General features: G+C 41.9%; 1 protein-coding gene across 1 annotated transcript; it reads left to right on the top strand.

The window, feature by feature from the left end:
- The first annotated feature begins 21 nt into the window (after positions 1-21).
- CRLF3 (cytokine receptor like factor 3) lies at positions 22-26,266 on the top strand. The gene is made up of 8 exons (XM_075014480.1): positions 22-202; positions 8,073-8,280; positions 11,719-11,806; positions 12,322-12,499; positions 13,563-13,785; positions 14,773-14,905; positions 22,005-22,117; positions 23,331-26,266. The coding sequence occupies exons 1-8, from the start codon at positions 83-85 to the stop codon at positions 23,582-23,584; spliced, it is 1,317 nt and encodes a 438-aa protein (XP_074870581.1). The 5' UTR covers positions 22-82; the 3' UTR covers positions 23,585-26,266.
- Positions 26,267-27,921: the final 1,655 nt, after the last annotated feature.

Below are 27,921 nucleotides of genomic sequence, written 5' to 3'. Positions count from 1 at the left end.
GATCTGGGTCGCTTCCGCGTGTGAGGCCAGCCCGGGCGGCTGTTGCCAGCAGCGGCTCCCCACAGCCCGGGCGGGGAGTGGGATGGATCCGGAGGGTGAGGCGCTGCTGCTGCAAGAGGCTCGGGAGAGCATCGAGGCGGCGCGGAGCTACCGGCGGGAGCTGCTGCAGAGGCTGCGGGGGCTGCAGCAGGCGCGCAAGCAGGTGGGGCACGGGGGCTTCGGCTGGGACCGGGGCGGGGCACGAGAGCAAGGGGAGGTGGGCGCAGAGCTGTGCTGGTGGGGGTGGGCCTGCGCTGGGAGAGGGGTTGTGGTGACGCTGGAAGTGGAGCGGGAAGGCAGGGAAACATCCAGGTCAGTAGATCCCAACCTGGGCTCTGCAGACCCCTGGGGTTCCACTAGGGCATTGCAGCAGGCTTCGTGGAAAAAATGATAAATCCAAATGATCGCAGAAAATAAGTTTTAAATAAATTGCAAAGTTACAACCGTTAGTTGAAATTAAATATCTTCCACTAATGTTGTTAATTGCTGGCGGAAAATCTCTATGTTATGGTTTCCATTTTCATTTAATGAAGTGTATGTAGTTGCTAGAATTGGTTTTGATGGGGGCCTGAAAACTCTTTGGGGAGGTGATTGGGCAAATACATTAGTGAAAATTTTGGGAACCACTAAACTAGGCCATGGGCTAAAACATACCATTCCCCTTTTGTGGATTCAGATTATGTGGTTTCCATTGAAACAAGATGCCTCTTGCACTTTTGGGGGCCGAAAAAGTCATCTGAACATGACCTGAATGTAACTGATGCAGGTAGTTGCCTTTCTGAGAGAATGCGGAGCTCTGAGATGGTTCAGTGAGGTAACAGTGTTGGTCGGTTTCAGCAATAACAGCAAAGCATCTGATGGCACCTCAAGGACTAACAAATGTATTCTGACATAAACTTTTGTGAGTTGCAACTCACTTCCTCAGATGCATGAAGACTTCTGCTGTTTTGCCAGCTCCCAGAATTTGCCAGCTTTCATCATGAGATTGTCTGTCTGAAAAATAATGAGATGTTAAATTTTTGGAGATTTTAATTAACCTTTCAGTTTGGGGGCTTTTCAGGATCCCCTTTCAAAATTCTTCCTCCACAACCTTGAAAGCTAAACATCTGGGCTATGTCTACACTAGTCCCAGAACTTTGAAAGTGGCATGATAATGAATCTAATTGAAAGATGCTAGTGAGGCGCTGCCATGAATGTTTGCTTATAGGAACAAGAGGATTTCGAAGTGTGCAGGGTCCTTTCGAAAAGGACCCTGTGCAGACAAGCCATGTGCCATCGAAAGCGGCACTTTCAAAGTGCTGCAGCCACCATTATGCTAATGAGGTGCTGCATAGTCATGGAGCACCTCATTAGCATCTTTTGATGAGGTTCATTATCATGCCCCTTTCAAAGTTCTGGGGCTAGCGTAGACAAAGCCCTGCTTTTAAGACAAAAAAGAAAAAAATCAAAGCTGAAATTCTCATATAATTGCCTGACTCCATACCCATGCATTTAGAGTCAGGTACCCATTTATCTGAGTCAATTCTTCAGTGTAGACATACCCTGAATGTCTTTGCTTTTTGTAAATGTGAGATACACCTTTGGCGTTAGTTCATTTTGTGAAGTGATCTTTTGTTTATTTTAAGTCTTAATGAATTTTTCTGTTGTAATCAGATAATTTCCTTGAAACTGATTCCCATCACTACAGAAATCTCTTATAAGCATATGTGCAGGTGTTTGGACCAAGTGGAGGATTAGTGTTAGTTAATTACAGAGTTTTTCAAAATTGTTGTAAACTCTAGTCCAAAGGTCCACAAACTGAAGTGTTCCTCCTGCCCTCCACCCCCTGCAAGTGAGGCACAGAGGACTAAACGTGCAACTGGAGCCAGGGCCAGCTCCCCCCAGGGGGTGAGGACGGAATCACTCAGCTCTGCTTCAGGGTTCCTTCTATTTTTTTTTCCATCCATGGTCAAAATAAATTTTATGTGCATCAAGGCATGTGTGGATGTGCACCACCAGGAGAAACACAGGCTGCCCACTGTGAGCGCGCTGCTAATCAGCTGGGTGGTGTCTGATTCTCTCCTGGGTGGCTGCCCAAGCACTCAGCTTACAGGTAACACTGCTTTGCTCCTCCTTGCTCTGTGCTTGTGTCCCTGACTGCCAGCCCTGCACTTGGGATCCGCTCCATTAGTTCCGTTCTTGTCCTTGGGCCCCAGCTCCCAGCCCCATGCCTGCTCCCAGCTGTGGCATTAACCACCTTACCCCTGTTTGCATCCCATCCCCACCGCAGATCCACATCCTCACGCTTGGCCTTGGTTTGGACGTTGGGGACAGACAAGATAAGGAGGTGTGACTCTGAAAAGTTTGGGGGCCACTAGTCTCAATCAAACTTTGTCATCTCCGCAGCAATGGTAGTTCTGCTTACTGACAAATATCATGGGACAAATGGCAGTAAGTTTGTGTTTGCATAGTGAATATAACTGCTCCATTCCTTGGGTGCAACTGCTTTGTTACCTTCACTTTTATTTGTGCTGTTTGTTTCCTCTCCCTGGGTGCAGGACTTTGCATTCATTAATACTGAATCTTTCCTTGCTCCTGCATCTTCAGTCAATCTCTTTTCTGTATGGCTCTGTACTTATATGCATTTGTTTCCGTTCCCTTGGACCCACTTTCCCACTGTGGGGTCAGGTCGTTCACCTGCTGAGTCGGTCACAATTAAGTTCACATTAAAGAGATATCTGACAAAGGAGGGCATGACAACTAGGCAGGGTGCACATGGGGACAATCACCTTTGGAAGTCTCAAGAGTCATAGACTTTGCTGCATCTAGCAGGAAACATAAGCTCTATGGATCACTTAGCAATGTGACATCAGCTTCCATTTTTAGATGATTTTACTACCGTATTCAAATCCATTCTCAAGCCTGTGTGTATTTTTGCTTTCTGCTATTTTCGCCCTCTCTTCTGTTTGCACTACGCTAGGTATAGCATTGTGCTTTGGCTCTTATAGAGATCCGAAATAGTAATGGGTTTGGGGGAATAACCATTCTCTTCTGTCATCCTCCACTCCTGCATCGTATACTTGCTGCCAAACACTTCCTTTTTTTTTTTTTTTTTTCTGAAATAACAAGTGAGGGGAAGCCAAGCTATGTGGCAGCCGCAGAGGCTCATGAAGATTACTTGAAGAGGAAATTTATTTTACCTAACCAAAGAGCTTCCTGTGTAGGTTGTCAGTACTTTAAAGATCTAGAAATTACATCTCGGGCTTGGCTTATATTGCAGCATTTCCTTGTGTGCGTAAATCATAAGAGCACTGCAGCAAGGAGTGTTTAACTCTGACTTTTACCTTGTGATTAATTTTTCATGTATTCAGGTCTTTCCTTCCGAAAAAGTCAGATGCTGGGAGTTCTCAACAGACTGTGAATGAAGCCTTTTGTAATAAGCAACTTTTTCGTAATAAAGACTCTTACAATATCCACAGAATGGATATGGTGGCATATTTACTATTCACCCTGATTCCTAATAAAAGAACAAGGAAAACAGTCAATGAAACTGAAAGGTGACCCATTTCCAGCTGGTTTAAAAACAAGACTCTTTCACACAGTGTGCAGTTGACCTATGGAACTTCTTGCACCAAGACTGAGGGGGGGAAATTGGTAAGATTCAAGCAAATGATTGATTGTCCCCAGACCTGGTGATGGAGTGCGGGGGAAGGGTTAGTTGCCCTTGGGCCTGGTGTTTCAAAGGGGCCTGGAGCTTTGGCTGCTGCTACTTTGGCAGTGGCGGCAACTGGAGCTCCGGGCCCCTTTGAAATGCCCCGGCAGCGCTACTGTGCCATTGCACATGGCTAAGGTGAGGGGAGAGGGGAAGCAGAGCCATGGTCTGAGCAGCACTTAGAGCTGAATGCCCTTGACCCTACCCCTTCTGCTCTAGGCCATGCCCCTTCTGGGGCACGACACTGGCCCCCCACCCTCCTGCCCCTGCAGCCCACAGTGACTGTCAGCTCCCCGATGATCACTTATGTGGATGATTATTCAGAGTTGTAATAATAAATACAAAAAAAAGAATAGTTTTGGAAGAGTTTCAAACTAGTGTGCTTTGTGGGTTAAGCTTCTCGATATAGAAGGAGAGAAGAGATGTTTCAGTGGGGTAGCATATTTTGTTACTACTGAATGTAGGGTCTTTTACTGTCTTCTGGAGCATCAGGTACTGACCATGACAGGATTCTTGCCTGATCTGATTTGAAACTAGGCGATAGTCTATTTTGCAACTGACAAATTGCCTGTTCAGGTTAGTGACTCAAGTACACAGAAGTACAGACATGACAGTAAAAACTGAAACCATTCTCCTTCCACTCTGTGGAGCTGAATTGTTGTAGGTGTCTCCAAATACTGGCTGGCTGGATGAGGAATATCGCACTGCTGCTTGATGTGTTAGTGATGTGACTGGACCTGTGCAGTTGCCTAAAGCTTTGCTACACTACATCATAAAGTCGATTTTAAGGCAGTTAGCTTGATTTCACAATGTCACTGTCTTCACTATGAACGCCATTAGGTTGATTTTAGGGAGCATCAAGGTCGATATTATTACTCCCATCAAGGCTGTGTTACACTTGCATTCCTCTTTTGAAAGAGACATGCAAATGATGGAAATTGAAAATGCAAATGAGGTGCAAATTTACATATCTGGCACTTCATTTCCATATTCTTTCGAAAGAAGAAAAGCAGTGTAGACACTGCTCTTTCAAAAGTAAACCCCATCTTCAAAAAAACACTTCTTTCCTTTTTTTATGGGAAGAAGGATTCTCTCGAAGATGGGGTTTACTGTCGAAAGAGCAGTATCTACACTGCTTTTCTTCTTTCGAAAGAAGCTCTTCTGAAAGCATATGCAAATGAGTCACCAGATACGTAAATCTGTATCTCATTTGCATTTTTGATTTCCCTATTTTGCATGCCTCCTTTGAAAGAGGAATGCAAGTGTAGACGCAGCCAAAGTGAGTTGGGGTAGTGCCAAGTTCAAATTTAAAAGGTCAGATTAATGCTAGTGTGGAAATGGCCTGAATTTACATTGATTTTGTTGGCCTCCAGAGGTGTCCCGTATGTATTCCACAATGCCCCACGGATGTCCTCTCTGGCTGCTTCCCTCTCTAGGTGCACAGGAAGTAGGGAACAGGAAGCCCACAAATTTAATTTCGGCACCAAGAAGCCCGGGAAATTGAAACCTATCTGGGCCCATTTTTAATGCATTCTTTATTATCAATGTGGTGATCACCTCTACCTATGAAATAATAGCCCCAGCATGGGATGGTAACTTGTTCCCTACACAGGATATGGCAGGAAAGGCTGAGATGTTTTTTTGTTGGTGCTGGGGGCACCAGCCCCCAACCCACTGTGCCATGTGATGGTTAGGCTGTGGAGGTCATGCTTGTATGAGAGTCTGAGAAACTTCTTTTCTGTGGTTCATATTTGTACAGGGACAACCCTCCCCCCACCCACAGGTGCCATGCACTTGGGGTCTATCCCCAACCCAACCACATCATGTGACTAGCCTCCAACCCAATAAAAGCACGGGTCTGCGGTGTGGTGCAGACCATGCTGCCAGAAAACACCATGTCCTGGCTTGTGTGCAGTGAAGGCTCCAAAGCTGGGAAGGATTTTTGGGGGCTGGCTGTTGCCGGGGAAAGGTCTCTCTCTCTCTCCACAAAAAGGACTGTCTGTCTTTTTTCCCATTCTGCACCAGCAGAAAAACCCCAGAATGCTATGGGGCTGAGGGGACTGCAGTATAGATTCCCACAATGCACTGCTGCAACAGTTGATGTTTGGTGATTTAGTGTGGTAGCACTAACTTGACTTTGTGGGGATCTGGTGGGGAGGTGAGGATACTCAAATTCAAATTTATAAACCCAGTGTTATAAAATCGAATGTAAGAAAAATCAAATTTATATCATAGAGTAGATGCATCATAAGACACTCTCCATAACTTTCAATATACAGCCGTAATATCATTGGTTGTAACTCCATTCTAAGACTTCTTGTGAATCTACTCTCCTTTGCTAATGTGCCTGTTTACAACTTGCAGCTCTAAGGAGCGATGTGTAAATTACAGCACTGCCTCTGGGTGCTCTTACTGAGGAAGAGCACAAATTCTGCTGAGGGGAGATATTTCCCCAACTGGAGAACAAATAAGCTGCAAATGTATTTCCTTTCTTCAGGAGACTTAAATAGTTTATAGATACTGGAAAGGAAATCCGTTGACTAAAGTAAAAGAAGGGTTGTCTGGTAGTCAGGCCACTAGCCAAGGACGTGTGAGATGTGGGTTCAAGTCCACGCTGTACTACAAACTTCCTCTGTTATGTCAGGAATGTCACTTAGCCTTCCTGTGTCTCAGTTCCTCAGCTGTACTATGGGGATAAAGAGAATGCCTTCTCTTTATGTAAAAGTATACTCCAAGATGGAGACTACCTAATAAGGACATGGACAGGTGACTTGCTCATGTGACAATCCGCCATTGCCTCTTTGCAGATCTGAATGTATAAGTTCTTCAGATGTGGCTTGGCATTCATTAAGGCCTTTTGTCAATCAAGTATTGCTGTTACAAGAGACATTTTGTCCAAAGCATCTCTGAGATTCATATTTATATTCATAACCCGTTTTCCATAAAGCATTGTGGAGGGCGGTCACACTGTTTAACTAATTAAAAAAGACATAAGCATTAGCTAAGCTAAACTTTTTTTCCTAGCAACATCCAGCACAGAAGATAGTTTGGGAATTTGCTTCTCAAATCACACTTACACCAAAAGGCAGAGAGAGGGAGTCTTGAAGAGTGATGCATTTCAAAGTGAATTGTTTAAATTACTAACCAGTTGATGCACTTGGCCATATTCACATCTTCATCCACATCATTTTCTCCAAAGAAGCAGTTTTCCTTACAAAAAGTACCAGAAGGGTAGCAGTGTTTAATCTGTATCTGGAAAAACAATAAGGAGTCCTGTGGCATCTTATAGACTAACAGATTTATTGGAGCATAAGCTTTCATGGGCAAAGACCCACTTCGTCTTTGTCCATGAAACCTTATGTTCCAATATATCTGTTAGTCTATAAGGTGCTACAGGGCTTCTCGTTGTTTTTTCTTATGATGACTCATTCTTGCAACTAGGCCCCGAATCATCTTCTTGCGCTGCTTGCACTTGACACATTTTCCTTTTTCACCCAGGGAGCAAATTCCTTCAAAAATATTCTCAGCTGAGGTCTCTCTTGCACCCAGCAGCTATGACAGTTTTTCAGCGGGGGCGGGGAGGTGGAGAGAAAAGGAAGCTGTGTGTGCTGAATGTCATCTCTTGTCCTTTCCAGTCCATTCCACTGTTCCTTTCTATGTTGTCTCCGTTCTTTCCTATATCTTGTGACTCTGTCTTTAAGACAGCCTTAACTAACTTCTCTGCTGTGCTTGGCACAGGTTTCCCACCACCTAAGCACAGAACAAAAACAGTCCTGTCCAGCTTTTGTCTTTCTTCGCCCATGTTCCTTTTTAGTCTGCTGAGAAACAGAAATTGAATGCCCAAAACTTTCAAGAAAAAAGAGCTAATAGCTAGGCTTTGTGGACTAGAGCCATTAATTCATTTTGATGAGACAGTAAGTGTAGGCATAGCTGGTTTATGATGAGATTTAATTTTAACTATTATTTTTAAATGAGAAATTTAATGTTTGCCCCCGACCGGCTGCGAGCCTGCACTCTCCTCTCTTCCACTTTCAGTGACTTTCCTCATTATTTATAGTCCTCTGCAAAGATTACAAGTCTTGCTCTGCTTTCCTCACTTGTCTTTTTGCTTGGGTAGCCTCACTCCTCCTTCCCTCTCCTGCTTTGTACCCTTACTGAAATGAGTATCCTACAATGACAGCACCCTAGTAGGTTTGTTAATGTCTGAGAGCCCTTGTAAAAATTGACCTAGCATAGAGCTTGGTGCTACCCAATGCAGGCAATGTAATTTACAATGATAAAAGCAATATTTCTTTTCAGCTGCTTACCCTGAATCCTTCTCTTTTCTGTTGTTCTGAGTCAGATCAAAGAGAGTGCAGCTCTCACAAGGGATGTACTTGAGCAGCATTTTAATGATTTAAAAGGGACCCTGAGGAAACTACTGGATGAACGGCTGGTGTTATTGCTGCAGGAAGTGGATGCCATAGAACAAGAGAGCATCAAGCCATTGGATGAATGCCAGAAACTAATAGAACATGGAGTCAGTACTGCTGATGACCTCCTCCAGGAAGGTAGGAGGCTATTTAAAATATATTTGCCTACAAGTCGTCTCTTAAAGATTAATGTTAGTGCAAGTGACAAATAGCATATTTTGGCTGAAATAGGCCGATCCTAAACCAACACTAGTAACAGTTTATAAATCTCTTTGCAGAACTGGGGGTGGTGTTGGGAGAAGCCACATTTTAGCATCTCTTTATAGAACTCTAACATTAAGTATAAATGGGCTGAAGTCTGGAATGTTAAAGGGTGACAGTACCTACTTTGTGGTAATAGGTACCTCTGAAGACAAACTTCCAGGCCACCAAAAGTAGAAGCCAGGGATTGTATTTGTCCTCTTAAAATAAAATGCATCTCAAATGCCCTGATAAATAACAAAATGTGTGTTGGGTTTGGTAATGTTGGTAGTTTGTTTTAACTCTAAGGCCGTGTCTGCACTAGCTCAAAACTTTGAAATGGCCATGCAAATGGCCATTTTGAAGTTTACTAATGAAATACAGATTCAGCACCTCATTAGAATGCTGGCAGCCGCGGCACTTTGAAATTGACGCGGCTCGCTGCCATGCGGCTCTTCCAGACAGGGCTCCTTTTCAAAAGGACCCCAGCAACTTCAAAATCCCCTTATTCCTAACAGCAGATAGGAATAAGGGGATTTCGAAGTTGCTGTGGTCCTTTCAAAAAGTAGCCCCGTCTGGACGAGCCACATGGCGGTGAGCTGCGGCAATTTTGAAGTGCCGTGGCTGCCGGCATGCTAATGAGGCACTGAATCTGTATTTCGTTAGTAAACTTCGACATGGCCATTTGCATGGCCATGTCGAAGTTTTAGGCTAGTGTAGACATAGACTAAGTGGAACTTCAGTGGTGCATAGGTCTTATGCTGGTCCTTTGCATAGGGGGTAAATTTCGTCTAGTGTGGTTGAATTGGTTTTGTTTCAGGAGAAAACAATTTTTTGGATTTGAGTTTATTTTAAATTGGAAAATGAGTTCCTGCCAAACTAGAGGGAATGTTTGCTCCAGCATATGGGACAGAAAGGAAGTTATTTTGAGTTTGTGGAGTAAAAATATACTGTACAGAAGTTCAAGGATTATATTGCCTATTACTGACCTATTCTTGCTGATACAGATTGGATGCAAGGAAGGGAGGGTCATGCTTTTCTCCAGAAGATTTGTGACTGGGACAGAAAACAATAAAAGTGTGGAAGTGTACCATTAAGGGCGAACTAGTCCATATCATTACCAAATATTTAGTCGCAAAGGAATGTCTCTATTGACTACATCCCTGCCCTTGAGAACTTAGTCTGTGGCATGTGCTGATACTTTCATTGGATTGTTTTGTCTGTCTCAACTTTAACTTTGTACCACTGTGCTCTATGGTTTGAAAATCTCAGTGTGTCGCACAGTCAGCTACTTGCAGTAGGATGTGAGTTTTATGCTTAAGGAAATTGCTTGCTTGCTTGTGTGAATGAAGTCCTGTACCACCAGAATGGTCATAATTTAGTAGTATGTTCTCACTATCCAAATAGTTTCACCTACTCCAGCGAAACTGGTATATCATCATCTCCATTTGATCAGAGAAGGTGACATAACTTGCCTAAGGCCTCAGTCTATATTACTAGGATAAGTTGACCTAAGTTAGCAAAATCACCACAGCTTAGGTTGGTTTGCTGCGCAGCCTACACCATGCTGTGTCAATGAGAGGTACTGTTTTGTCAATTTACCATACTCCTTCTGTTCTGGTGGCATACCAGAATCGACTGGAGATCATGCTGCAATTTGATTTAATGGGTCTTCATTAGGCCCACAAAATTGACCCCCACTGCATTCATTGCAGTAGTGTTTATCCCCGGTAATTATAGACATGGCTTAAGTCTGAAAGGACCTAATATCAGAGCTCCTGGATTTCTGGCTCCTATTCCACTGACCCCAGCACCCGATATGGACAGTGTCAGTAAAAATTTTGCTATACAGTGGATCGATCCTGAACTAGAGGGGCCACCTCTGAGCAAGAAGGGAATTCATTCTTCATGCACATTAAGCCTTTTGCTGCCAAACATGGTGTGCATTTTTCTTTTCTTTTAAAAATGTTGGCACCTGTCCACTTGGAATTGGACTAAGCTCATGTATCTCCATACAGCCATCAGATGATAAACAGAGAAGAATCCAAGCTGGATTTAAACAGAAGTGTCTGTAGATCTTGCTACAATTTCAGGGGTGGGGTACGTAAGTGTAGGGGGAACAGAGCTGGTGTGTTTGAAAAGCTTTTTTTTCATGTATTCGTAGCATACACGCCGCTGAACATCACAGACTTTTTTGGGGAGGGTTGGAAGGGTGGGAAATTGGATTCCGTGACTGATGAGGAGCAGGGCCCTGATTCTATGCATTTTTAAATCAGTTCTAATTTCTTTGCCAGTTTTAGCTTTTTGAGGTTCTAATTGGTAAAGGTGCCATGCACTTTCTCTGATGGTGTTTCCCCTCTTAAAGTAATTGGGCTGACAAGTAGGTGGAGCCAGAGGGATTAGGAGACTTGATTTCTGTAATCTGGCCCCAGTTCTGTTCTGTCAGGCTATGACTGCTCGGCAGATCTATTTCCAGATACGTCAGTATCCCAAAATAGCTACTTTGAGTCTTTGAGACATACCCGTTATTTAGAAATAACACGCTAATCCCTGTGCCTCTCATTGCAGGAGGAATAAGGGATGCTTTGAAATAGCATTATTTTGACATTAGGCACTGTTTAGACAGCGCCAAATGTCAAAATAGCCTATTTTGAAATAAACTTGAAATAAGATACGCGATTTGCTTATGCGTACTTTTTTCGGGTTTCAGGTGCCATGTAGACATAGCCTCAGAGACCTTGGTCAAATACCTAACTTTCTCATTGGAGTTCCCACAAAGCTATCTGAACTTGTCATCAGAGAAGAATGTACAGACATATTTAATTAACTATTAGCAAGAATAATCATTCCCAACCTTTTCGATGCTGTGGAGCCCTAGTCACGCCCCAAACCATTTGCTGACCCTCAACCACCACCCCAAAAAAAACATTCATAGACCCCACCAGAGCCAATTCTAGCCACTATGCACACTTCATTAAATGAAAAAGGAGACCACAGCATAAATTTTTCAGACAGCCATTTATAATATTATTGGAAGAGATTTATTTTAAAAATAACAATTGATTGTAACTTAGCAATTTATTTAAAGTTTATTTTCTATGATCATTTTTATTTATCTTTTGTTTTTCACGGACCCCCTGCAATGCCCTCATGGACTTCCAGGGGTCCACGGACCCCAGGTTGAGAGCCATTGAGCTAGAACTTACAAGTGTTGAAATTCTAAGTGCCGTGCTGCATTGAGAGCACTGAAAGAAAAAAAAGTTAACTTGGGTGTGAAGAATGCTTTTCTTGGGCATTTTTCATATTAGGAACCTTTTTTTCACTCTTTCATTCCAGGAGAGAGTGTCATCCATGGGGCCATGGAGGAGCAGAATGAAAAACTGTGCAGTTTTACAAAAAAGGCTTTGCACATTCAGCTGGATAGGTAAGAGCCATTGATCTTGAAGGGCGTGGGGGGGGGCGGAAGGAGGGGTGGAATTTGAGGATGAAATAAGAATCTTGATTCGTGTGTCTCTACACAGGGTTCTTTTTCCCCATTTAAGGAAATGGAATTAGGGGGTTTTATTTCAAAGGTTTATTTTAGACTTTGCCATAGATTCTGGTGGGGGATTGGGTTTGATAATTCAAGTAGTGTTCAGTGCTCTGACAGTCCCTCTTGGAAATATAAACAGTCTGTTTGCAATTATTTTCACCAATCCTGATGAAAGAGAGGAGATTACTGAGACATGGACAGCATTAGGCCTAAAATAGTAGCTACTTTCTAAGGTCTTTTAAGTCTGAAATCTGGAATTCCTTTAATGTTCTTGCTTTTAAAGCCAGTCCCTTGAAGTGTAGAGTTAAAAAAATAATCAAAACCACATGTTGTCTTTTGAGTCTGTGGCTGAAATAGAATTGTGTACAAGCTGCTCCCTTACATGTTAGCAATTTCTCTTTCCTTAGCTTGCCAGAAGTGCCTGCCTTGGTTGATGTGCCTTGTTTATCTGCCCAGCTGGATGACTGTCTTCTGACTATAGTGAAAAATCAGATCTTCAACCATGGGACTGTAGCATCTCGGCCGCCTGTACAGATAGATGAACTTACTGAGAAGCCCGGCGGCATCCTCGTCCGATGGTGTAAGGTGAGTAAAATCTCTTGACTCAATGTAGCTCAGATTCTCTTAGAGCCTGTTCCAGAAAAAGAAGGTACTTTCTCAAATGGCTGATGGTCAGTTTCCCTCTATATTTCTTCCTCTGTCAAGAGAAACTTGTTGGAAAAAATTTAATGGTACGGTTCAATCCAGGTGCACATAATAGTAGACTTGGAGACACGTGTGTGGTGGAAGACTTTCACAGGAGAAACCAGCCCTTAGTCTGCTCAGTCTGGCAGTGGGTTTCCTGTTCACTGCTTGACAGCACCTGCTGTTTCCAAGCATTTTTCCAGATCTGTAGTTGAAAAAATTGTCCACTCCTCCTCCCTTCTTGGGCAAACTTTCAGAAATAGAAGAGGCAGGAGTTAATTACACCCAGCCCTCTCCTCAGTAAACCAAAACCAGCCCACAGCACTTCCCACTATTGAGATGAGTGATACAGAAATATTAATTCTGTGAAAGTAGAACATAACTAGCCAGTGCAGAAAGAAGTCTTAGGGCCATGCATTTGTCAGAACAAATTGACATAGAAGTGAACATCTTGTAAAATTCATACTTGAGGGTGATATGCATTACAGTAGATAATTGCAGGTCGGGAAGCATTGTGCCAGGTGGTGAACAAATCAGAACAAAACTCCCATTGATTTCAGTGGGGCCAGGATTTCACTCATAAGGCTTAGCAGTCCCTACCCCATTAAACTGATGGGCTGTTAAATATTTGGGTACTCTAGTGGGCACAGTGGGTGAGTAAAGAACCTCAGATTTTGTATCAGACACTCGACTAATTGCTATCTTCAGTATTCCAAAGGTATTCCTTTTTTTTGTCAATAAATCAAAGGTATGGTTGCTAGGACCATATGTATTTAAGTTGCTGCTGGATGGCTCTATCTTCCTTGCCATTCCTTCCCAGAAGTATGAACACAAGAAAGCTGTGTGTTCTGGAGCCTTTTTGGTAAAGACCAACGGTTGGCTAACTTGCAGTGCTGCTCAGATACATTGTAGTTCAAAGAAATCCAGGGTCGTGATCCCTTGTTAATGGAATAAATGTCTTTAGGTGGATGATGACTTTTTACCTCAAGACTACAGGCTTCAGTATCGCAAGAGTACTGCCAGTCACTTTGAAGATGTGTACGTTGGCTCCGAGATGGAATTCATAGTTCTACATATCGACCCCAATGTTGATTACCAGTTCAGAGTCTGTGCCCGAGGGGATGGACGGCAGGAATGGAGTCCCTGGAGTATTCCGCAAACTGGCCGTTCTACATTAGTTCCTCATGGTATAAACTGTTGTTGTTAGTCTTCTGAACCTTATAGTGTGTATGCAAAAACCATAGCGTGCTCTAGGTTTTGCGGAGCTGTTTGCTCTCTGAAGAGAATGGAGTTCCCTGCCTTGCAATGTATGTAATTAAGTGTGTGTCCACTACAGGGTAATTAGATAAATACCTTTCTACAGCTGGATTCCTTGCTTAATTTTAACGGCAGCTAGTTCTGTAGCGCACATGGTAGCTATTAACTTTATGCGTGGCTGGAACAGTGCCTGCCCTTGGAAAATGCTTGTGTGGAATTCTGTTCTATGTTTCCTGAAGAATTCGAAATTCCCGTCTGTTATGCCTGTTGCTGCTATGTCAGAGACTGTTTGCAGGGGTTTTTCACTACTTCCCTTTTGTATTAGTCATAAAGAAAAATGGAGCATTAACTATTGTTCTGGCTTTCCTCAGGGATTTCTGGTTTCTGTAATAGTGAGGAGCTTTGCTTTCTTTGAGGGAGGAAGGTTAGACTTGGCATTGAGAAATTAGCTCCTATCCCATTGTAATGTTGTTTAGACAGTAGCTGAGGGGTTAGCCAGTCACTGGATGGCAAAAATATTTCCTATTTTTTTCTCATTCTGGAAGATTTACTTCTGTTTCTGAATGTCTATAAAGCTAGCTCTAAAACTGGCTGAAAAATGAGAGCGACAGCAGTTTATCGTTAGTCCCAATTAATTTCATAAGGAAACTGTGTAATATACATTTTTGTTACTTATGTGTAAGTAATCATAGTCAAGAGTCAAATGCAAGTTAATCTTTTTGGCAACAATCATGATATTGCAAAAAAGGCCTCATTTCTCTCTCACGCCTTTTGCATATCAAGGAGAGGTTAGACCCAGAGCATCAGCAACACGATTCTTGCTGGCACATGAAGTAAAAAGACTGGAAGCAGTCGAGTGAAGCTTTTTGCCCACCTGATAGCCATTTAAGTCATTCATGGTTTTGTTTTTGTTGAAGAGTGGACGGCAGGTTTGGAGGGTTACAGCCTGAGCAGTCGAAGAAACATAGCACTTCGAAATGATTCTCAGTCATGTGGCGTGCTCTACTCCAAAGCTCCTACTTACTTCTGTGGGCAGACGTTAACGTTCAGGCAAGTACCTGCTGTATTGCCATTGCATTAAGCACTTGCGCAAAGGGAATTTCCTGTTTGTCTCTTTTTGCTATCTCTATGGTGTACAGGGAACTCAAGCCTCACTGTGTATCGGAGCCATAAACTCCGAAATCGAACCTAGTGGTGTGTACGTAGTACAGGTTGAATCTCTCTGATCCAGATAGCTCTCGTTGGCAAAATCTGTAATCCAGAATTATTTTAATTAGCTGGACAGCCACTTCAGGGTGTGGCCAAGTTTCCCGCAGTCCCATCAAGTTTGTTTACAGCCACCAGTCCTGACTCTCAGTGTTCTGTGCTGTTATCTGTCTGTAATTTACCTCTAACTGTCTTCTAAAAGCCCAGTAAGCAATGGAAATGTTGGTAATGCAGCTAGACAATAGTCCGGCAAATTCTCTGGTTCAGCATCGGTCAGGTCCTTAGTGCTCGGTTAGAGAGGTTCTACCTGCACGCAGTCCCATTTGTGTGTGAAGCCTGAACCTTTTTTGCTTCTACTTACTAGTTCTTCCAGACAAAGCCCAAGATATTCTTGTAGGATCCATCCTAACCTAGAATAGGAGCTGAAGTGCTCTGTTCCTTCCTTAGTGAAGTTCCCAAGTTAGTCTAGACTGAGTGGACCTGGGGATGTTTAGAACATTTTTGTGGTACATCTCATCAACAGGGCCTCATCTAAAGCCTGTTTGTATTCTGCTGCAGACTCCAGTAGGCTTTGGATTCAGCTCCCTAAACAGTAGTTTCTTTCCTCCTCACCACCTCCCAATTCCTCTGGGACTGCTGAGGCTTTGTTTTTCATGTGACAGTGTAAGAATGGCTGATTGGCAGTAGAGTAAGTTCTCAGACAGGCACCACCTTCTCTTTAATTATAGCTCTGGTTAGATGAATGTTGGTTGCCATCTGTAGAAACTCCTAAGGGCACAAAGTAGCTTGGGAAACTCACTTTCAGGGTTAAGCTTCTAATTTGGCACAACTGTAAGTTTAGAAACCTTGGCAATGTTGAGCCCATCTCTGGAGATGAGGCTGTTGGCGGAAGAGGAGAGATGTCTCATCTGCCAGGTGGCATCAGCTGTGATTCCGTAGGTCAAAGAGAGACAGCCATAGCTTTTCCTCAGTTTTCTCTGATTACTCAGAAGAACAGTTTTTTGGAACAGGCTTGACAATCCTGCTGCAATTCCACTGATGGTTTAGTGGGTATGATCACGGTGTTTTCCCATGTGGCCATTTACGTGATGTTACATTTTCCCTTTCCTGAAACTTGGATTCTGTTGGCTTTGGATGGTCATGGAGCAAGAGCATAGTCAACTGTCCATTGTCTGCCGTGGATATAAACCGCGCCACAGCTACCATCTCAAATGAAACACTTGGACTTTATTGGTGGGCACAGAGGCATCTGAGTTATTAAATGCAGCGCTTTGAGACTCCCACAGGTTCCATTTCAAACTAGTGTCTTTCTTACCTGTTCATATTGGTAAAAGATGTGAAAATCCTTTTGATGAGCAGCTTCTAGGTAGTGTGGGTTTTGCTCCTTGCATCTGAGAAAAGATCATCTTTCTGTATCAGAGAACACTAGCCCACGTGTCTCTAAGGCTACGTCTACACGTGCAGCCAACATCGAAATAGCTTATTTCGATGTTGCGACATCGAAATAGTCTATTTCGATGAATAACGTCTACACGTCCTCCAGGGCCGGCAAGGTCGATGTTCAACTTCAACGTTGCTCAGCCCAACATCGAAATAGGCGCAGCGAGGGAACGTCTACACGTCAAAGTAGCACACATCGAAATAGGGATGCCAGGCACAGCTGCAGACAGGGTCACAGGGCGGACTCAACAGCCAGCCGCTCCCTTAAAGGGCCCCTCCCAGACACAGTTGCACTAAACAACACAAGATACACAGAGCTGACAACTGGTTGCAGACCCTGTGCCTGCAGCATGGATCCCCAGCTGCCGCAGAAGCAGCCAGAAGCCCTGGGCTAAGGGCTGCTGCCCACGGTGACCATAGAGCCCCGCAGGGGCTGGAGAGAGAGCATCTCTCAACCCCCCAGCTGATGGCCGCCATGGAGGACCCGGCAATTTCGACGTTGCGGGACGCGGATCGTCTACACGGTCCCTACTTCGACGTTGAATGTTGAAGTAGGGCGCTATTCCTATCTCCTCATGAGGTTAGTGACTTCGACGTCTCGCCGCCTAACGTCGAAGTTAACTTCGAAATAGCGCCCGACGCGTGTAGACACGACGGGCGCTATTTCGAAGTTGGTGCCGCTACTTCGAAGTAGCGTGCACGTGTAGACGCAGCTTAAGAGATATGCTTGAACACGTGTGTTAAAGAGAGTCTCAGAACTGGAAAATGTCATGCTACTTTACCCAATCCCCATAAGAGCATCCCATTTAAAACCATATATTAGATTCTGCTAATTTATGAGATGCTATCCTTAGCAGTTGGCTTTTCCCATCTGTTTCAACAGTGCATTCACAAAGGGAAAACCAGCCTCCTGGGTAGAAATGGGAAAGACTCATGTTACAGATAATTGTGAGGCAGATTTGTAATCATGTCATATATTCGGGAGGCATAATAGCCTCTTCTGTGACTAGTAAAATCATAATGAAAATAGTATTTTGTTTGTCCCCTTGTCAGAAATAGAACCCTCTAGTGGGTGATGCTCTAATCAAGACATTTAAATGAGGCTATAATTGGGAGTATGATATAACTGGCCAAGGCCAATATTATTCCCAGTTCTCTGCTGCCACCCCATGGAGCTATGCCTGGAAGGGTGGTGAGAGATTCTCCAGGGTGGCCGCTCTCAGCTCTTCAGATTGTGGTTGTTTGTACTTGCTCAACCCAGCTGTGCTAACAATTTGAAATGATACAACAGAATAAAGGAGGCTGTGTGCCAGGCTGATTCAGGCAGGCTTAGCCTCACCTACATATGGTTAATTCATAAATAAGTGCATATGGCGGATAGTGTCTCGTACATCTCTCTGCTTTGAGATTAATGGAAACTGTGAAATGTTTGATTTCACTAACCACAAAATCCTACGGTTGATCTTGTATATCTGTCTGCTGCCTGCAGTTACAGAGGTGGGACATCTGTGGACTGTATGACGCCTTCCAACAAAGTGATGATATAGGATTTAAAACATTGTCCCATGAATAGGATTTCTACTGCATATTCTTAACAACTGCAGGTCACAAGTTCTCGAAAACTGCGAAGAAAGATCATCCTAAATACTGATTCATTCTAGTTGTTTCTTTCTAAAAGTTCCCTTACACGTGACTCTTCCCAGGTAGGGTTGGACTTCCTGTAGAGGTTTGTAGCTAGAACTGTCAAAAATATGAGCTAAGAAATGGTGTTCTGCACCAAACCTATGGGCTTGTTAATTTAAGCCTACCACTATAGTGGCATGCCTGACTCTGTGTGTGTTGGAATATTATGTTTTTAAAGGACTTCCTCACTGTTACCCTTGAATCCAGTTGTTCTATCTTGGTAATTGAGCTATGTCTGTCTCTTCCTTCGAAACTACTAATCTAACTTGTGACCTGTTCAGTCACCTGCACCAATGAAAATGGGTTTTAAATTTACAGATAGACTAGAGAGGTTCAGTCTGCACATTAGCCTGTCACTCTCTCATCTGGCAACACCCATAATTCAGCACAATTTTAGTTAGCCAGAAAATCACTTATCATGGGTGTGGCCAAGTCTCCCACGGCTCCATAAAGTTTGTTTACAGCCTCCAGTCCTGGGTCTCTGTTCTATGCTGTTATTTAGCTCTAATTTTCCCTAAATGTCTTTTGAGAGCGCAGTAAGAGTGGAAGAGTTGTTAATGCCACTAGACAATATTGATTGACTACTCCTGTGGTCCAGCAAAGTCTCTTATTTGCCACTTAGCAGGTCCCAAAGGTGCCAGCCTAGAGAGGTTCAACCTGTACTTGATCAGCTTTGTGTTGTGAAGACATATATATTTCCACTTCACCCCCACTTCCACCTCCTGCAAAAATAAATAAATAAATAAAATCAAGAGCTGCCGCACTAAGTGGAAGGGTCTAGATTTGCTGTTCTCTGATGAACGAAGACACTAATGATACCTGAACATTTCTAAGTTAGTACTTCTAAAACAGTAATGGCTAGATATAACAAAAATTAAAAATGTGGCAGGTGAGAATCGTAAACTGTATCTAAGGTTCTTTTGTACAAACAGTTCTCAGTTCAAAACGCTTGTTTGTTTGCTTTATAACGTAGCATTCTGCTATCTCAGTCATGTTTTCCAGCAGGATTTTCAGTTCTCTGGGGTATGAGTGTTTTCAATTTGGAGTTCTGTACATCTTGAAGGAATTTGATAGATGACTGTCAGTCATCAAACATAGCGGAAAAGGGATTTATTAACTTAATTTCCAGTTTTGAAGCTGCTATTTTATCTTTGTAAAGTTTGACAGATCATAGACATGTAAGTCTGGAAGGGATCTCAAGAGATTATCGAACGAAGCTTGCTACGTTGAAAAAAGATCAAGTATAGTTAGACCATCCCTGAGAGGTGTTTGTCCAAGAACCAGCAATGGGGATTCTATGACCTCTTTTCAAAGCCTGTTGCAGTACTTAACTACCCTTATAATTAGAAAGTTTTCCTAGTATTTAACCTGAATCTTCTCTTCTTGCCCTGCCTTCAGGGGACACGGACAACGAAGCCCATGAGTCCCACAGCCCCTCTTCAGGTTGTTGTTGTGGTGTTTTCTTTTGTTTTTGTTTTTTTGTTTTTTTTTTTGAGACTGATCATCCAGGGTTTTTTTTTTCTTTCCTCTTAGATCAAATTTTCTAAACTTTTATCTGTGTTATTGCTCTTCTCTGGATTCCCACTAGCTTTTCCACATTTTGAAGTGTGGTGTCAACAGATTATGCCTATCATTTCCAAAGAGGTCCACCCATCTATTTGGAAATTTTTAGTGGTCTGCAAATGGAAAAAAGGTTGAAAGCCCCAGGTATATCTAGATATTAACCATTTTGTAGATGTGGATTTGATTTTTCTTAAATGTAGTACTTTGCTCTTGTCTTTCATCTTGTTGGTCTTGCTTCCTTTGAATTCTAATCTTGTTCTCCAAATTGCTTGTCATGCCACCCAGATTGTCATCTGCAGATTTTATATGCACGTTCTCTATTATATTCTCCAAGCATTTACACCACATTATTTCTAGTTTGCTTTTGAGAATGTAAAGTGGGATTGTGTCACAAGCTTTACTAAGATTTTACATGTCTCTTTCCCACCCTCCAATAAGGAAATAAACCTGTCAAAGGATTAAATTAGGTTGGTTTGGCTTGATTAGTTCTTGGAAAATCTCTGATGGCTATTCCTTATAACCTTATTATCCTGCTGGTGCTTACTGCAACAGATTATTAATCAATTTGTATCTTTTCAGGTGTCAAAGTTAGACTGACTGGTCTATAATTCCTCAGGTCCTTTTTATTTAACCTATTCTTACTCCATTTTGGTTTGTATTCCTTTCCTCTTAGTGTTAATATTAGCTGAGATATATATCTGGTCACCTTTTAAACATTTTAATGAAGATTCAAGCAAAGTGGGCGTTATGCCACCTTGATATAAATTATTAGCTGACTCAGCTGCAGTGAAAACTAATCACCATCAAAACAGGACACGTTATGTTTTCAAGAGTGCTTAGGGATTATGATTGTAAATCCAATTGTTTTTAAAGGGCATAGTCAGTTTTTTGGAAAGTTAACATAATGTAGTATTCTAAACCACTTGGGTTTTCTTGAAAACTTTACCCAGTATCTTTAAGCAACAGTAGTCCGAGGTAAATGCATAATTCACAGGGCAGAAAAAAACCCCAGACCAATGGATAATAGTATCTTTAAATATGTGGATTATGTGGTTTCCCTCCTCATTATAGGCCCGATTATGGGCATTAAATTTCAATGGTTAGTCTGTACATGCAAATCTGTTGGGTTGTTTATGGGACAAGTCAGTTCTGCATCAGAATCATAAATCCATCTTGGTAGAAGTCAGGCTTGTAAATCACTTTTCTTCAGTTACTTGTTCTCCCAGTTTCCCTGTCAAATGCCTGGTCCCTCTCGTCAAAGAAAGTGAGCAGACTGTGTTAGGGCTTAGGGTCCCATGCTTGTTAAAGACGCCTGCTAATTGCTCTAGTAAAAGGTAGAGAAACAGCCTGCAACTGTCAGTACCTTCTCACCCACAGGAATCTATCCATGATCCAATGTTGGTCTTCCATAGGTTAGTCTTAAAAACACTATCAGTTCCTTAGTGAAAGAGTTGAATAGAAAAGTGTAACCATGCAAACTCCAAAATCATGTAGCAGCAGGGGGCTGTCTCTGAGCACCTTGCTACCCATAAACAGTTTATTTTCATTACACAATGGAAACTTACAAATATCAAATATGAGTATTCATATTAACCAATTTTATTCTTACCTCTCTTCAGTGACCTAACCCTTTTACAGTTGACTTGCACCACTGATGCTACTTTTCCATTCAAACAGATAAATGGTACCTGTTAATGTTAATCTGATAGAGATTGCATTTTGTTCTCCTGAATGATTTCTTCCTCATTTTGTCATGGATTAATTTGCATTACACCCAGTTTCACCTCCACTATTAGCAATTGAAATGAGGGTTCCGGTCTGAGTCCATTTTAATGAATTTCTGTGGCACAAGGAGCTTTCTGTAGCTCCAGAGGTGGAGCATTTTGTCCTGAAAATGGGAGGATGACAATTTGGAAGCTAATCTAATTCTGCCTCGATTGGTACACATGCTAATAGGTGAGGACAGCTGATTGAAGGCCGTGTCCCACAGCTGTTGAAAGCAATGGGTCACAAGCTACACCATGAGGGGGAACATTTTACTTAGAGTTAAAATTTTAGTATTTTATGAAAAGGTACAAGTGTATATCTGCTGCTCAGGGAAGTGGTGAAGCTTAAGGATCTATACAATCAATTAATGAAGGTGTAGATGAAATTGTGAAGGACGGCTTGAGGGCCTTGTAAAGAGGTCTTTTAGGACAGGGTAGTGCTGAGTACGGATGAGCTGCAGTACATTTTTTTACTTCAGCTTTCTTCATAGAATCGAAACGGTTGGTCAGCCAGACAAACGAGACAGTATTGGAGTCTGTGTGGAACAGCAGAATGGCTATGATTCTCTACAGCGAGATAAAGCAGTATGCATTAGTACAAATGGTGAGCATATTTATTAATGGCACATCTTCAACCTTCACAAGGTTGCTCAATATAGAGTATGCTAAAATAATTTGTATGTGTTGTTCTTAAACTTCAAAAACAAAAATTTAAATTCCCGAGACTTGTGTCTGTTCAGGAGACTGTAGTTGGAGCTTGGCTTTCCTGAATGACTGTTACAACTGAAGCCTGCCATGTCTCGTATTAGATAAGTTAATGGAGGATAGATCCATCAATGCCTATTATCCAAGAGGGCAACCCCATGTTCTGAGTGTTCCTAAACCTGTGGCTACCAGAAGCTGGGACTAGGTGACAAGGGAGGGGTCATTCAATAACTGGCCTTGTTCTGTTCATTCCCTTTGAAGCAGCTGGCAACGGCCACTCGTAGAAGACAGAATACTAGGCTCAGTGGATCATTGTCAGAAGCACTATGACCGTTCTTGTGTTCCAAAGTAAAAATCATTTGTACTTTTTTTAACCTGACGTTGATTAAAGAACAGTTATTCACCAAGTGCCCAAAAGCTTGCTGAGCACCATTGAGACATTTAAAGAGTCCCTGCCTTGAGACATGTAGAATGAAAACATTAATGGTACTGACAAAATTCCTACATTGTGTCTGTCAGTCCATTATAAGCAAATGCACTTGAGCCAGGGAAAGGGATCTGTGCTTTATTGGTAGTCCTCATAGCCTTAATTTTTTTTTAATAGCGGGTCAGTATATTTCCTACTTTGGTAATTAATCCTTGTGTAATTCTGTTTTTAACTTAAATAGAATGTTTAAGAGTTGTTTTGAAGCTTAGTTCCTATTTTAGCTCTGAAAAGTTAATGGGTATCTGAAAAATGTTTTAAGTTGACTGTTTCCTCAATGATGTGTAAAAGGAATGTAATAGTGGCGCTCTAATGCTCTTAACCTTCCGCTAGGACATTAGCTTATTGTATTTGCCACTATAGAGTATCATAGGAACAGGTTAAAATGTTTTGTCAATGCCATCTATTCTGTTTTTCAGAAGAACTAAAAGTTGTAAAGAATTAGTACAGCTTTTACAAAGTTTCAGCATGATTTTGCCTGTCTGTTTCCTGGGCATTTAACTAGTAAACAAGTCAGGCAAGATAATGTTTTTGTGCAATAAGGGGATTCAGCAGTGCTGCAGCCCACTTCTGCTCTTAATCATTATGTACTGTAAGAAATAACATTTACATACCTTGATTGTTTCAGGGGCAGTATTTGTAAATGGCAAAGAGATGACAAACCAGTTGCCTGCCGTTACTTGTGGATCAACTGTGACCTTTGATATGGAAGTTGTGCATTTAGGTCCCAACAACAAGGAGGGAGGAAACTGCAAGCTCAGAGTAACCATCAGTTCTAACAACAGGGAAGTTGTGTTTGATTGGGTACTTGATCACTCCTGTGGATCTTTGTATTTTGGATGTTCGTTCTCTTACCCAGGCTGGAAGGTGTTAGTGTTCTAGCCTCTCTCGTTGGGTGTACATATTAAAATTGAAGTAATTTTTCCAGATTTGGTATCTAATTATGGTTTAACAAAACTTACCTTAACACCCACTTGAACATCTCCTATGTTGTACTTACATTCATTTCAAAATGCTGTTTTCCATTATCTGTTACTCTGTACGAAGCTCAATCAGCAATGAATTTCATACACCTTTGGAATAAAAACTGGAAAAAGCTCAGGGTAGATGTACTGAATGAAATGAACTTTGCTTACTGCTGCAGTTCTGCGAAACAAGCCTGTAGCATGTTTGGCTTAAGGTTTATGGCCCAAAGTTTTCTATTCCACCCACAAGAAGAACAAACTACTGTAGTTGTGAATTTCAAAGACAATTACAGAATGCTACAACTTAAATATGTAAAAGTCAGAATGGTTGTGATTCTGCCTAATACATTTTCTTCAAGGAGTGGTACGGTTTGTCATCATTCCCCAAAACCAAGGCTGTCTGAGCCTAATATCTTGAAATGTACAGTCAGGCCGTTAAGTATCTCATTTCTTTAGTGCTTTACCTTCAAATACTGAATAGTTACTTTGTCTTTTGGCATACATTTGATAATCACATGGACTATGTTTAAGATCCCACTGTAGTACCATGAACTATGAAGCTTAAGTGAAATCATAAAGCAAAGAACAGTAAATTTTCTTGCTCTATTATAATAAAGAGTAGCATAGAGATTTACTATGCATTTGCACAGGGTAGCTCAAAATGACTGGGTACTAGTATTAAAGTAAACCTATTGCTAGTACAGAGACTAGAAGTGTTACTTGGTTTACATGAGCACACCAACACAAAGTGTTTAAATTCCATACCATGCACATATAAAAAAAAACTTTGCTTACCTCAAAAGCAAGTATTGTATATATAAAAATTGTTTTTTAAAAGGCAATATTTGGTGGATTTGGTTTTTTTTATTAATAGACCATACATTCATAAGACCTTGCTCTGTTATGTCCCTTTAAATAGACCTATGGCTGTGGTAGTTACAGATACGTCAAATTAAGTTACTCTTTGGGACTGTGTGCACTTTTCTTGTCTTCACCCAAAAGGATACAAGAAAAGCAAGACATTTTAAGACCAGTAACAATAAGGGGCATGGAAAAAATTCAGAGTGGAGGGATTATTCATTTAGGGTATGTCTACATGACAGAGCTATTCCATGTCCTGAAATAGCTACTCCATATCTATGAAATGTGCCTGTTTTCAAAATATTTTTTGAAATAACAGGCATGCTATTTCAGAATCCCTGTAGTCCTCGTTGGAGGAGTAAGAGAGACTTCAAAATAGCCTATTCCGAAATACATTTGAAATAAGATATGCAATTTGCGTATCTTATTTCAAGTTTAGGGTGTTGTGTAGATGTAGCCTTAGAGAACTTGTTAAAATTGGGAAGAAATTAAAGAAAACTTTTATTCATTCCCCTTCTTGTTACACAAGACATCTATTTAAAGTGAAAAGTAGACATTTCAAGTAGATAAGGTATGTCCTTAGAAACCAAAGTAAGATTTACTGTGAAACTAAGAATATGATTAGCTGTAGGTAACAATACTTTTGGAACATCAAGCTTCGTTGTACAAAATGTTCACTGGTGATTAGAAGGAAACTTAACAGGTGAAGGATTATTTCTTTGAAGCATCTGATAGACATTTTGTGTACTGATTAGATGGATCACTGAAGTGATGCAATTATTTTTTTAACAGTTATCGTTCATCTATATGTAGAAAGATGTTTTTGCAGAGTATTCCAGGAGCATCCCTATTTACGGTAGAACAGGGAATACAACTTGCCAATAGTCAAGTCAGCATTGAAGCTGGCAGCAGAACAAGTCTCTTTTTATAAGCCCATGCTTTATCCACTGGGTATTACTGACCCCTTTCCCTGTGCATCCAGATGTTAGGTACTAGGTATGGATGATTAACTTTCATAGAACTTTACTTCAAGCAAACATAGAAAAAATGATACTGAGAGGCAAATGCATGCCTCCCACTTTGTGAATGGACTCATAAGAAGAGGTATCGAAACAAGTGGAGATACTTTATACAGGACTTTGTTCACACAGTTGAGTATACTCCTGCACGAGGTTGTTCTGTCAGCTTATCCAGTGTATACTGCGTACCAGCTTAAAATTTTCATCTGTAGTAAGGGCTGGTGCGTTTCTACATTTGAGAAAGTCCTGACATGATAAATAGCCCCTGCACTACTGCAAGCACTCACTCTCTAGCTCTTGGATCAAGTCAGTCTTACCTTACATCACAAAGCAGATAAGTCACTTAAGTTAAAGCCCTTCTTTTGCCATTATCCAAAATGTCAGCTTCCAGCTGTGTGTAAAGACAAATTTGTTGTAAGCATTGACAAAGACTAGCAGCATGAACTACAACTACTACAACAGGTACTTTTGAACAAAGTGCTCACCTGTATTATTTCTAAAGAATCTTTTTGTAGCAGGAGTTTCAATGGATTGAAGATTTGACACTTGAAACTGCTTCAACACATGTTCCTCATCTAAGTACTAGAGCCATGCGAACAGCTTGTTATAAATATAAAACTGCTTATGAACTCTGAAATTATGTTCTCTGAAGCCATAATACTCACTTACCTCAATGACAAATGTTTGTCTTGTGAAATTTTTTAAAAATAAAAGTTGATCCCTGAACTCTGCATGTCTAGTAATTATTAGCACTGCTTTCCCAAATATACCTTGGCATGTCCAAACTCGGTATAGATGAGCCATTAATCTGTGAGGGGATGGCACAGTTTGAGAGGTCCAGCCACAGCGCAGACAAGGAGAGGCAGAGAAGAGTGGCAAACACTGCTCAATGGCCCTGCAACAGCTACCAATACCTGCCCCTTCTATGATAAGACAAGACCTGCAGCTCCATAATTGGGTTGATCAATGATTAACACACAAACAGGAGGGTGACATATTATCGAGTGACTGCTGAGAGAGATAAGCCCCGAAGTAGTAAATTTGTAGAACAGATGACCAGGATACCTGAGTATAAGCATGTCCACTCAGACCAATCGTAGCTTTATTCTTCTCTTTTCTGTATGGAGTTAAATGAGCTCATCTTTGTTCTTCACTACTTAGGTTCACAGGACTTGCTATTGAAAGTGTACTTTGACATTTTTGGCCATTCTGCCTTCTAACTTTGTAAGTGCTACCGTTGTGAATAACAAGTCAAGCACCATTTATCCTTCTAGTTTATTTGCCATTAGACCAAAAGGTGGTGATATACTTGAAACTTGCTTTCTTCATGATAAAGGTCTGCAAACCTTGCTACAACCACCGTAATTATTCATGTACCTTGGTAACATACCTGTGACATAATTTACTCTCGCTTACTCCTCCCTATTGCGTCCCACTCAGATTAGGATATGCTGGCGCTTCCTTTCATAAAGTGTGAGAATATATGTTTACAGCTGCACTGGCTCCCCCTTCCTTTCTGTTCATTTAAGCATTCTGTACACTTAATGCAACCTATTTTGGACATTGCCTCACTACACTCATGCCTTTTGTTCACCTACTGTTGCCCATAAGCCAGTGGTGGCAAACTCTCATGGGCAGCTTTCGGCCTGAGGGGCTCCACATGCAGCCTGCAGACTAAATCAGGTTTGTGACTGTTCCAGCTCTGAGGAGGTGGTGGAGGAGCAGGGATGGTGTGTGAATCAGGTGATAAAAGTATTGGGAGCAGGTAAGTGCTGGGCTCCAGTGACCTGGTGCGCTAGAGGTGCGTGGGATTTCAGATGGAGCTGCAGTGGCTGTGGGCTGCTGTGGCCCACTGAGGTGAAGGCAGGCCATTCACACCACCCACTCACCACTTGAGGTTGCCTATCACTATCAAACTCTTCCTTCCCACAAAATCACTGTTAGTGAAGCACCAAGCCTTCCCTGCAGCATCTGCCTCATCTCTTCTGAAAACTCCTTTCAGATTGACTCCATCTGGACATTACTGTTACATGCCTACTCCAGCTGTTAAGTGGCTTTGCTTAATTTAGGAATACAAGTCCAACTCTCTTTGATGGCATGTTGATTAACATGCATCCTTTCTTCACTGCCTTATTATGGAGTAACAATTTTTTTGCAGTCTGTTTTTCCACTTATGCCCCCTTCATAATTCTTTTAGAGACAGTTTCCACATCTTCTATAGAAGAATACAACCCTTTCTTGAAAGCCTTCCCTACAGCAGTCACCCCAAGTATACTTGCTGATCTGATAATCACTAGTTGCTAAACAGGAGTCACTGAAGATTAAAGAGTGGACTACACCATATCATCCAACCAGCACTAAGTTGGAAAATATT

The sequence above is a fragment of the Carettochelys insculpta genome, chromosome 20 (genome assembly GCF_033958435.1).
Source record: "Carettochelys insculpta isolate YL-2023 chromosome 20, ASM3395843v1, whole genome shotgun sequence".
In the NCBI taxonomy this organism is placed as follows: domain Eukaryota; kingdom Metazoa; phylum Chordata; order Testudines; family Carettochelyidae; genus Carettochelys; species Carettochelys insculpta.
The sequence above is the reverse complement of the archived record's forward strand: the minus strand, read 5'-3'. Positions and strand labels throughout refer to the sequence as shown.

Bases quoted from the DNA above. Each gene is read 5' to 3' on its own strand.
- CRLF3 (XM_075014480.1), top strand. From the start codon at position 83: ATGGATCCGGAGGGTGAGGCGCTGCTGCTGCAAGAGGCTCGGGAGAGC. The intron at 11,807-12,321 runs GTAAGAGCCATT...CTCTTTCCTTAG, and splicing joins TTGCACATTCAGCTGGATAG to CTTGCCAGAAGTGCCTGCCT. The intron at 13,786-14,772 runs GTATAAACTGTT...TTTTTGTTGAAG, and splicing joins TTCTACATTAGTTCCTCATG to AGTGGACGGCAGGTTTGGAG.